Source organism: Pezoporus occidentalis, unplaced genomic scaffold (genome assembly GCF_034315485.1).
Source record: "Pezoporus occidentalis ecotype Australia unplaced genomic scaffold, CSIRO_AGI_Poc_V1 ctg22, whole genome shotgun sequence".
Lineage (NCBI taxonomy): Eukaryota > Metazoa > Chordata > Aves > Psittaciformes > Psittacidae > Pezoporus > Pezoporus occidentalis.
The window spans coordinates 2,076,788-2,089,089 of record NW_026914072.1 but is presented as its reverse complement, the minus strand read 5'-3'; the positions used below and the strand labels follow the sequence as shown (position 1 = coordinate 2,089,089).

Below are 12,302 nucleotides of genomic sequence, written 5' to 3'. Positions count from 1 at the left end.
TCCCCCCTCACCTGCATACCTTGAGTGCAAGTCCTGCATCTCACAAAAATATATATCCATTTCTGTCCCGCATCTGGTGTTGTCTAAGCATTGCTTAATCTGCTGTGCATCTTTTGTGCATTGTGTTTTGTCATGACAAAGAACTGAATATACTTTAAGTGTTAGTTAACATAATCTGTGGCTATCACAAGTTAGTGTCTGTTACATCCTTTCATGTGCTCTTCAAGTAGTAGTGTAAACGCATTAATGGCTGTATTTTGCAATGCCTGGAGTGGCTCTACCACATCAGCTGTTAGCTTCCCAAACCCACTGAGTGTCTATCTTTACAATTCCCTTGTATTTGAGTAGTCTACAACTTTGATAAATTAGTATGATTCCAGATTCGACTTGATATTAGCAAATCTGAAGTGTCCTAGCTGTCTGTCTTAAAAGCCTTGAAAATTTAAGTCTGCTTCCTGGTTTCCTATTTTACCCAATTATTCCTTGTGATATCTCTTTGGAATATTACCTTTCTGCAGTGGAGTGAGAAATCATTCTTTACACCTGGAGAATTGCTTAGTAGCTAATTAAATTAGAATGGCAATTAGTTTGGCCAGTATGACAGTGGTTTGTGATCTACAAAGGCTGTTTGGATTTGATTCTTTATTTCATGTGCTCCCAGTGCCTTTCTGCCTTTAGTAATGTTTCAGATGGAGTTCCTTGATTTCATGGGGGGCATGTACTTTTTGCAGATTTTCTGCTTTATGCGCAAGGCCAGAATATTCTGCAAAAAGCTTTTTTTACTGCCCACAGTGTGAATCAGTTTGAATCGGCAGGCTGAGAAAGTTGGGGCTGTTCAGCCTGGAGAAGAGAAGGCTGCATGGAGACCTCATAGCAGCCTTCCAGTATCTGAAGGGGGCCTATTAAGGATGCAGGGGAGGGACTCTTCATTAGGGACTGTAGTGATAAGACCAAGGGGTAATGGGTTAACACTTAAACAGGGGAAGTTTAGGTTAGATATAAGGAAGAAGTCCTTTACTATGAGGGTGGTAAGGCACTGGAATGGGTTGCCCAGGGAAGTTGTGAATGCTCCATCCCTGGTGGTGATCAAGGCCAGGTTGGCCAGAGCCTTGGGTGAGGTGGTTTAAGTGTGAGGTGTCCCTGCCCATGGTAGGGGACTTGGAACTAGATGATTCTAAGGTCCTGTCCAACCCTAACTATTCTATGATTCTGTGATCGGGGGGGGGGGGGAATAATTTGAACCACAGTTGAAACAAATTCTTTTCTATTGCAGAAGAAAACAGATTTGCAGCAGTGTTTAAAAATTAATCAGGAGAAGTACTTACTTTGAGGAATTTATACGGCATTTACTAACTGAAAATTTTCATTTTTTCAAGAGAGAAAATAATCAGAAAATATTTATTTATAATTTACAGGTTTGTTAAAACTTAAGGGAACTTAAGGGGGAAAAAAAGTCGTCTGAATTATGGCAAATTATTTCTTAGAGAAGTATTTTTTCTTAAGATTCTGCTGAATGGAGGGTGGAGGAAAGGCTGTTTCTTGTTTACCAGTGTGCCACTGGTACTTCATCAGTGTCAGTGCTGAGGTTCCTTGTGTGCTTCAAGCTGGGAAAAGGGAATGCTGCTGTTCATGACTAGCAGTTCCATTTGTTTGTTTCTGTCCTTCTGTGTCATCTATTGTTTGTAATGGCCTAAGCATGTGGCTGCATAGCAAAGCAGATTGAGGAACTGATCCGAACAGATTGAGGAACTGATCTACTTAAAGCAATCTTTTTATTTGAAGTGTGTATGATACCCTCCTGCTGAATCTGTCACTTTAGTTAAATGAAAGATGAGGAGAAGGCAGAAAGTGTGAGACGCTTAAGAAAGTGGCTTTAAATTGTCCTTTCAGCTGCAGTTCTTGTAAAAAAACCTTTTACATGTGTTTCCAGTGTGAAAGCTAAATTCAGATACGGATGTCTTAGAGTAATTCAATGAAATGAGTAAGAACTAGGTGCTGGCTGACAACCTGTTTCTGATGAGGCACCTTTTTCTGATGAGGCCACCTGTATCAGGTGGCTTTAAAAAAAAAGCAAATTTGTGGAAACAAGAGCTTGAAAAGGAATATGTGGTGCTAAATGAGCCCATCACTGTGGTGTGCTTCAGCCCAAGTTTAAGCAGGACCTGCAGTGGTCAGTAGCTGGAAATGGTTTCAGAATGAATGGGAGCTCTGGTTTCCGCTGGGGGACTGCTGGTCTTTGCTCTTTGCTCTAAACTGTGCTGTTGCCACAAGCAGTAAAACTCGTATATATCTTGCTCAAGTGATTCAATTTAATGAACACCATTTGTTTCAATTCAGGACAGAAAGTGTCTTCATATTTGTATTGTTTGTGTATGGAAATAGTATGTCATATTGCACTTAAGTTATGTATGGATGCTGCTGAGGTAACTTGCAACTGGATTTATAAACCAGTCTTTCTTCCCTGTGTCTCCTTAATAATGCTTTTTCTGTTCTGAAATAGGTTGTAGGTTTTCCTTGTTAAGCATCTAAACACACCTGATTAATGTGTGGAAATCCTATAACTTTCTATGTTTGTGTAGTATTGTCACCCATTGACTGTGCTTTGATAACCTGAACTTCCAGGTAATACACAATGAAACTCTTATGGGGACTTTTTTATTTTTTTCCCTCCAAGAGAAGTTGGGTATTTCCTGTAATTTTACATAAAATGTTTTTTCCTTTCCTGACACTGTATGGACGTCTGACCATACAAATCTTCCAATCAAAGTGTGCTTAATTATAGAAACCATAACAGGAAAAAAACCGAACCCTATGGAGATTGTATACTTGGTGTAAAAGCTGTTTTCATTGTTAGATCTGAACATGAGGAAGAAACTTGCATGCAACTAATGTTTTTAAGAAGCTTGTTCTTAGCTAAGAGAATCTAAATTTGTCAGAAGAGCTTTTCTATGTTCCATGACTAGAAGGACATTTTATTTGAGAAGCTACCTGTTTCAGAGAAGTCTAAATTCCTTTGGGACTGATTTCCAAAAAGGACAAATTTTATTGACTGTAATAAAAGTATAATAAAGCTGGAGTGGTGATACAGTGTTTCTAAATTATTTAGCTTAAAATTGCAGAGAAACATAGCAGGCATACATGTAATTTGGTATTTTTTTCCAGATGCTGTGCAATCATCAATTGTTCACTTGTAGCTACTTGCTCATTTTTGTTACCAGGTCATTTGTTTTCATAACCAGGTCATTTGTTTTTGTAAGAAGGTCATTCTGAACTATACAACTCTCTTGACGCAAGTGTCGCTTATTCCTATGACTTGAACACCAGTTATTTAAAATTTGGCTTTCTTTATTGACAATCATGAGTGAATTTTAGTGGGAGTTGAATTTAATAATGGATCCCAGTCAAGGAAGGGTAGGCTCATAATGTCTGTTTTTCTATTACTTTTTTTGTTACTTTTCTGCAAAAGTCAGTAAAACTGGACTACATTGGGTGTGCCTAAGGATTGCTGTCAGTTCCATTTTGAAGTAAGGATTCAGGTATCTTAACTGTTAATTCTGTTTTCCTCTTGATCAGCCATTCAGATTGTAAAACTGTTGGTGTTTGTTCTACAGTTGGGATCTTTCTTTGAACTACCTTTATACATATGAAAGAAAAATTATATGTTTGTCTTGTGTTTCATAACCAGTGCCTTTTCTGTTTGGACACAGTGAAATTAATTGTGGCAAAACTGAATTTTTCTGCCATCATTTATAGAACTGTATTTCTTAAAAATAATCTTTTAGTGCAGGTAGTGGCAAAATGTATATATTATTGTCATGCTATTTAGAAGTTGTGCTTCAGTGTATCCTGTTTTCTATAATCTTTATTAAAACAAAACCTAACAGCACTAAATTCTGCATGTCTAATTATTTTCTTTTTCTGTGTGGCATTATTTAAAGGTAAACACTGCTCTCTTAATGTAGGTTGTGAGTGCTGCATGTGTGCTTTTCAGAGCAGTAGTGTGAGGAAGCTAGCAGTGGAATGGCAGGACGGCCTCATCCTTATGACAGTAACTCCAGTGATCCAGAGAATTGGGATCGGAAATTGCATAATAGACCTCGTAAACTTTGTAAACATTCAAGGTAGGTGCTATGTACAATCTATTGCATCTCAAAAACTACATTAAAAGTCCATTCTAAAGGCTACTGTATCTGGTTGTGGCAAGTCCTGTCATAAATTTTGCAGTTCTTCTTAAGAGGAATGCTGCTTAATTCCTTTAAGAGATACTTTCTAACCTAAATGATGTGTCAGCTTCCATAATCTGTGTTTAGGTTTGCTTTGCTGTGGATGGGATTTTGTTTTTTCAAAAAACCCAACAAAATCAAAACAATACCTTGTGTGCGTATCAAGTCACCAGTTGAGTGACTACATATGTGATTTCTACTTACTTTTTTTTGGAGGTGCTTACTAGGAGTTACTTTGTTCATCACTTGGTGCTCTCTGTTAAGTAGCATATTTAAAGTATGTGCACCTTGTTCATGATGATAACCAGTAGGTGCTTGCATGTAAGTGTCACGCTCTATAGCACTTTCTTTGTAAAGCTGTGTGTCAGATCTTGCTTTTGCCTGCATCCCTCGCTGTAAGAGTCTTTTTAAATGCTTCTTGATTTGAAGACATTATGAAGCTAATTAGTGTTTTTCCAGCACATAGTGTTCTAAAATGAATTAAGCAAAGCAGTGAATCACCTAGCAAATGTATGTGAAGAAGCATGATGCTGGAAAAATATACATATATATGTATATATGCATCCAAATAAGCGTGTATCTTCCAAGTACTTTGCCCTTTTAGAAGGCTAAATATAACCTAAAATTGTTAGTGATTCAAGATTTCCTACTCATAAGATGCTAGAAAAAGATCTAAGGAGCACATTCAGTAACAGCAACTTAATTTGCATTTTTATTGCATAGATTCAGATAAACTGGACTTAAGTGTTGCCCAAAGTATTCTACTGACAATTAATATTGTGGGTTATTTTCCTGTCATTAAATATTGGATAACTGTGAGGCATCCAAGAGGACAGGAAAAAAGAATGCACCAGTAATTAAAAGGCTTACAGGGAAGCCCACTTAATTATAGGCCTGTCTGGGGTATGAATAATGGAGCAGTTAACACAGAACTGAAGAGGATGGCCGATGCTACTGGTCAGTATAGGCTTATGGAATATAGCTTTGTACAGCTGATGTTTTTATTAAGGTGTTGGCGTCTGGTAAGTGGTTGTGTTCTTCTTACTTATGATCCAAATCTGGCACAGTATCAGTAAATGAACAATATAGATAAAATAGGGCATTGTATGTGAGTTGAGGACTGTTCTCGCTCAGGTCTCTGTGATTTGTAAATGGGTGATTCGTTGCTGAGTCCAGTTCATGTAGGTCATCTCTGATCCCATGTTACTTCCCATGACTGGTGATCTGGAATAAAACGTAAAACTGGTATTGATGGGATAACTTATGATGGGGAGTGTTAAATAATAAAAAAGAGCTTATTAATAGCATGTGATCTCAGTAAAGTGGTTGCAAATAGCCCTGCAGTCTTCATATGACTAAGTACAATGTTAAACATTTAGGAGCAAAGAATGTAGACCTTTTATTTGTTTGTGTGGGTTTTTTGTTTGTGTGGTGGTTTTTTTGGTTTTTTTTTTTTTTTTGTTTTGTAGACTACTACAACTCTCAGTCATTGATAGTATTGGCACTATAGAGGACACTGTCTCAATGAGTAGTCAGTTGAACTTAAGTCTCCAGTAACATCATATGGTCAAAAGGGTTAATGCGGCTGTTGGAGGCTTGGTGGAGTTATTGAAAGTCTGGTATCAGCAGTTGAAGGAAAATTTTGATTAGAGGGGATTCTGAAGGCATAGAGAATGAGCTAGGTTGGAAAAGACCTTTAAGACCGTCATTACCCCAAGACTACAAAGGGCCTCATCTACACATTTTTTCGAGTGCTTCCAGGGACCTACCAATGCTTCCAGGATTCATAGAATCATAGAATAGTTAGGGTTGGAAAGGACCTTAAGATCATCTAGTTCCAGCACCCCTGCAATAGGCAGGGACACCTCACACTAAACCATGTCACCCAAGGCTTCGTCCAACCTGGCCTTGAACACTGCCATAGATGGGGCATTCACAACTTCCCTGGGCAACCCATTCCAGTGCCTCACCACCCTTATAGTAAAGAACTTCCTCCTTATATCCGGTCTAAACTTCCCCTGTTTAAGTTTTAACCCATTACCCCTTGTCCTATCACTACAGTCCCTAATGAAGAGTCCCTCTCCAGCATCCCTATAGGCCCCTTCAGATACTGGAAGGCTGCTATGAGGTCTCCACGCAGCCTTCTCCAGGCTGAACAGCCCCAACTTTCTCAGCCTGTCTTAATATGGGAGATGCTCCAGTCCCCTGATCATCCTCGTGGCCCTCCTCTGGGCTTGTTCCAACAGTTCCGTGTTCTTTTTATGTTGAGGACACCAGAAGTGTACACAGTACTCCAAGTGAGATCTCATGAGAGCAGAATAGAGGGGCAGGATCACCTCCTTCGACCTGCTGGTCACGCTCCTTTTGATGCAGGCCAGGATACGGGTGGCTTTCTGGGCTGCAGGCGCACACTGAAGCCGGCTCATGTTCGTTTTCTCATCAACCAACACCCCCAAGTCCTTCTCCGCCGGGCTGCTCTGCATCTCTTCTCTGTCCAACCTGTAGCTGTGCCTGGGATTGCTCCTACCCAGGTGCAGGACCTTGCACTTGGCGTGGTTAAACTTCATAAGGTTGGCATCAGCCCACCTCACAAGTGTGTCGAGGTCCCTCTGGATGGCATTCCTTCCCTCCAGCGTTATCAACTGAACCACACAGCTTGGTGTCATCGGCAAACTTGCTGAGGGCGCACTCAAGCCCACTGTCCATGTCAGCAACGAAGATGTTGAACAAGACTGGTTCCAGCACTGATCCCTGAGGGCCACAGCTTGTTACTGGTCTCCAGCTGGACCTTGAGCTGTTGACTACAACTCTTTGCATGTGGCCATCCAGCCAGTTCTTTATCCACCGAGTGGTCCACCTATCAAATTGATCTCTCTCCAGTTTAGAGACAAGGATGTCATGCGGAAGAATCGTAGAATGGTTTGAGTTGGAAAGAACCTTAAGATCATCTGGTTCCAACCCCCTGCCATAGGCAGGGATGCCTCACACTAGACCGTATCACCCAAGACTCCATCCAGCCTGGCCTTGAACACTGCCAGGGATGGAGCATTTACTACTTTAGTCAACCTGTTCCAGTGCCTTATGACTCTCACAGTAAAGAGCTTCTTCTTACTATCTAACCTGAACTTCCCCCATTTAAGTTTAAACCCATTTCCCTTTGTTCTATCACTACAGTCCCTGATGGAGAGTCCCTCTCCAGCATCCTTCTAGGTCCTCCTCGGGTATTGGAAAGCTGCTATGAGGTCTCCATGCAGCCTTCTCCAGGCTGAACAGCCCCAACTTCCTCAGCCTCTCTTTGTATGGGATGTGCACCAGCCCCTTTATATAGTTCTTGTGGCCCTTGGACCTGTTCCAACAGTTCCATATCCTCATGTTGAGGACACCCGAACTGCATGCAGTACTCTAGGTGTGGTATCATGAGAGCAGAGTGGCAGGTTCACTGCCTTTGCCCTGCTGGTTGATTCCACCACTTCCCTAGGAAACCTGTTCCAGTGCCTAAATAGCCTTTTGGTGAAGAAATTTTTATCCACTCTAAACCTCCCCTGATGCAGCTTGTGGCTGTTACCTCTTGTCCTACCACTTGTTACCTGGGAGAAGAGACCAGCCACTTCCTCAATCTGTCTTCCTTTTGGTAGTTGTAGAGAGTGGTAAGGTCCCCCTGAGACTTCTCGTCTCCAGACGAAGCAACCCCAGTTCCCTCAGCAGACCTGTGCTCCAGACCCTTCACCAGGTTTGTTGTCCTTCTCTTGACCTACTCCAGCACCTCAATATCTCTCTTGTAGTGAGGCGCCCACAACCAAACACATGACTCGAGGTGCAGCCTCACCAGTTGCTGAGTACATGGCAATGATCACTTCCCTGGTCCTGCTGGCCACACTATTTCTCATGCAAGCCAGGATGCTGTTGACTGCCTTGGCTGCCTGGGCACAAGCTGGGTCATGTTCAGCAGCCATCAGTCAGCACCCCTAGGGCCTTTTCCGCCAAGCAGCTTTCCAGCCGCTCTTCCCTAAGCCTGTAGCATTGCAAGGGGTTGTTGTGGAGCAAGTGCAGGACTTGGCACTGAGCCTTGTTGAACCTTATAGAACCTCATACTGTTGGCCACAGCCCACTGATTTCAGCCTGTCCAGATCCTTCTGTAGAGCCTTCGTACCCTCCAGCAGATTAACGCTGCCGCCTAACTTGGTGTATTCAGAGGTTACTAAATATGTTTTGAGGCAGGAAAAACTCAAAGGTTAAATAATGACATCTTGATTATCTGAAGAACATTGCAGAAACAGCATTATGATGATGAGTCAATAGGCAAATTTGTAATAAAGTATAGTAGTTGGAAGCTGAAGCTAAATCCAATCCAGAGAAACAGTGCACATGTCTTGCCATGTGTGGTCTGTTGTGGATCATCTGTTTGAGGGAAATGTTTAAAGAAAAAGCTGTGCAGCTTTCTGAAAAGATTATTTGATGCAGATAGGAGGTACTTCTAGGTTTGTGGCCTATACCTTTTGGAACGCTACTGTTGATCACTTTGTATACAGGGTCTGAATTCAAGGTTTGCACATCAGAAGATATGAAATCTGTGCCTCTAAAATAATTGCAGTTAAGTTGGATGGCTTTCTGGAGAAACACAATTTGTGTTTCCAATGAAATGCTGAAAAGCCAGTGTTTTATGGAAGTTTTTAATGGGCATGGTAGGATACAGTATTCAAGCTCAATTCTGACAATTTTTTTTTTCAAATTATGTAGACCTGTTTTTAGTAATAGTTGCAAATGAGACTCCAACTAATGGTTTGAGGTCATAATAGAATAGCAATAAATTAAGGAGAAATAATTTGTTACTTTGCTCCTTTGAGATACTTGGTTACTTCAGAGAATCCAATTATTGGAAACTAGTATGCTCTATTCAAAAGCCTAACTAAAATAATTGGATTTTGGGTGGCTGAGTATAGACATATTACTACTATTTCTGACTTGACACTTTTTCTTCAGACAAGTGAAAATCTGTGTGAAAAATTCAGTGTGAGGTGGGCAAAATGCTTTTGGAGACGTAAGTTTTTTTTCATGATAGAACTTGAGCAGAGCTCTTCTGTTAACAGGTTTGGGTGCTACAGTCCTATTAGTCTTACACATTCAAAATATGCCTTGTTATCATAAGGAAGAAAATACTCAGGTTTGAGAAGTGTAATGGTGAAATGAGAACTTTATTATAAATCTCAACAAGAGAGTAATATTTAAGAGAGCTGCTTAGCTTGTCACTTCTTGGTGCTTTGATGTGTTTAATCCTCCAGCCTTAACATTCCTAAAATAGCTTAGATAATTTTCTAGACTCATTGAAAACATAATCTAAGTCTGTGAGCCATCCTTCTGTGTTTAAGGCTTATGTGGCAGCAAGGAAAGCCACAGGACTTTGCTCCCTTCACTGTCCTGGCTGGTTGAGGCAAAGGATATGTAGCAAAACTGTAAGGGGTGTATGTATTAAACAGTTACACAGGTTAGCATTTTATCTATTTATTTAGTTTGGTGAGTGTCCAATTTTGTTAAACCTCTGGCAAGTTGTGCCATTGTTTTCTCTCCTCGTTTTTCTTATGTGTTCTGAGATGGGCAGTGTACTGAAAAACTCGAAAAGGAGAGATTCAGAAAATAAGGATAGAAAATATAACACAAATGATCCCTGATATAAAAGTAAAGACCTTGGCAGAACGGAATTATATGGTATTAAAGCTGACTGTAGATAACAATACAAAGGGTTTTGTTTGTCCAAGCTATTTCAAAAAATCTTTGAGATGCTTTGACTCACCCAAATAAGATGGAAGAAGAATTTCAGGAACCATATGTTGACTAAACAGTGACTAAGGTTCAAATAAATGGTCTCTGAATTTGTATTTTCATTATTAAGTATTGCTGGCTTGTATTTTCTCTTTAATCTTTCATTGGTTGTTGGCTTCCCACATGGAATTTCTCTTTAGTGCTATAGTTTTTGTCATTTTGGGGGAGACTTTAATTCTAATTCTGGTGTACTTGTGTTTTCACTGGAGTTGTGCTGAAAAATCTGTGGCTTAAATTTTGGTCTTCCTGAAGATTTGTCCTGGATTTAATTTTCCAAATCTGCTTCTGTTTTAGTTCCATTTGATAGTTTCTTGTTTGTTCATTCTGTTTATGTAGTGTTAGATTCAAAGTCCTGCCTGCCCTAGTGCGTTAATGAAGAAAACATGGCTGTACTTTGATTCTCTTGTCATGACTCTTGAGCCTCTTGAATCTTGGAAAATCTTCCTCTTTGAAAAGTTTTCCATAGATGACAAGTTATTGTGGAGATTCTGAATGCTGAGTTTTTTGTTGTTGTTTTTTTTTTTTTTTTTTTTTGTTGTTTTTTGTTTTTTTTTTCCTAATATTTTAGCATGCTGAGAGGATGCATTCATGGCAGGGGGGTTGGAACTAGATGATTTTCAGGTCCTTTCCAGCCCTAAGTATTCTATGATTCATGGGTTGTGAATGAAAGTGCCACTTGCCTCAGCATTTTGTATATACGCGAAGCATCCCTGGATGGGTCCTTATCTCTGGAATGATATCAGACTGTATAATCTGTTCTCCACTGCAGGATGGGTATTATTTCTCTTCACATAAGTTGGATTTCTGCAGTTGAACACTTTATAGCATGGGGCAGGCCTACACAATGTACAATGTGAAAACAATCAGGCCTACTTTTACCATGAGTTCAAGTTGTAGTCTGTGAATTACTGTGCATCGTCTGCTTTAAGTTAACTGTAAACATGCCTGCTCTTAATTGCAATCTGGTATTGGCAGATCAAGATCTCTTCATCTAGATTTTATTGGCACCAGGATGTAAAGCCCTCAGAAGAAACTGAGATGGGCTGGGAAGTAGAATTGGAATTGAAATTTCTTGGAATCTAGAAAAATGGGCTGCACTCAGTGATGTCTTTCAAAAGCATCAGTCCACCAATCTCTTATAAGGTATCTGTGGTATAGCAAGTAGTCTTAAACAGTTGTGTATTTTGTGGTGTAGTTTTTGTTCCCCCCTTCCCCACCTTCCTTTTTGACATCCTTTATTTCTGAAATGGCAGCTTGTGAACACTTTGAGAAAGAAAACTCAGTGACTTTCTGTGCAAAAGCACACTAAATCCCCTTGAACCTCTCAGCACACAAATGACCTTTTCCAAATATCATTGGATATTATTTGTGGTGGACTTGGGCATCATGCAAAACTTGATCAGACCCTGACTTTAAGGCACAAAGCATTTTAGAGGTGAAATTAATTATGCTCAGGAATATTACGCTGTAGAATTTTTACGGCCAACTTTCTTCTGAATTGCTGTATGCTCATTTCTGCTCTGAGAGTAGAAACTCTAATGGCTAGGTACAGGTTCATCAGGTGTTTGCACCTTTTGAATTAGAACTTCTGAAGCTGGTTTTTAATAGATCGGAAGTATTTTCTAGTTTGAAGGAGGATAATATGCCTCCAAGTTTCTTGAATTTTTACTTAACATCCCATTTTGAAAATGGAATAGGAATTTGTATATAAATAAAGGCAACCAGTATTCTTTTATGGAGGGACATGTATTTGGGTAGCTTGACAAAGGTCGTAAGGTGTGAATGTATACCTATCTAGAGGTTAATTCCTTGCTGCTTGAAAGATCATTTGGGCAACTGAATGCTCATGGGATTTTTTGTTGTTGTTGTTGTTGTTGTTGTTTTCGTTTCTTTCCTGAGGTGGAACTGATTTACTAAGAAATGGATTACTCATGGTTCAGCGCACCCACTGAAGACCAGAATTATGTGAATATTTAAGATTTTGGAGCAGGCAGGTGTTCACAGAGTTGCTGTGTTGAGCTGACGAAAGATCTGTAGCAGTCCCCAAATAAATCGGAGAATTCTTTCTGAGGGCTTTCTTACTGGAGATGAAGCCCAAGTTAAGCATGGCTGCTGGACTGTGGTTCTACAAGATTTTGATGGATGCATGTCCTGGCCTGAGGGTAGTTTTATAGGAATAGAGAGCTAATCCACCCATGGCATGTTATTTGTACTTGAAATAGGAGTAAAGGAGAACAAGACGTTCTTATTCTGCTATGGAGA

At 40.1% G+C, this 12,302-nt stretch overlaps 1 protein-coding gene across 4 annotated transcripts in view; it reads left to right on the top strand.

Annotated features, from left to right (window-relative positions):
• Positions 1–12,302, top strand: part of BTBD10 (BTB domain containing 10) — a 32,901-nt gene that overhangs the window by 3,546 nt on the left and 17,053 nt on the right. The window contains exon 2 of one of the 4 annotated variants that reach the window (XM_062620184.1): positions 3,963–4,121. The exons of 1 other annotated variant lie outside the window; for it this stretch is intronic. In XM_062620184.1, the coding sequence (XP_062476168.1) occupies positions 4,021–4,121 (101 nt within the window). In that variant the 5' untranslated portion in view covers positions 3,963–4,020. The remainder of the gene's footprint in view (positions 1–3,962; positions 4,122–12,302) is intronic. 2 more of the 4 variants (XM_062620185.1, XM_062620187.1) reach the window with 2 other exon arrangements.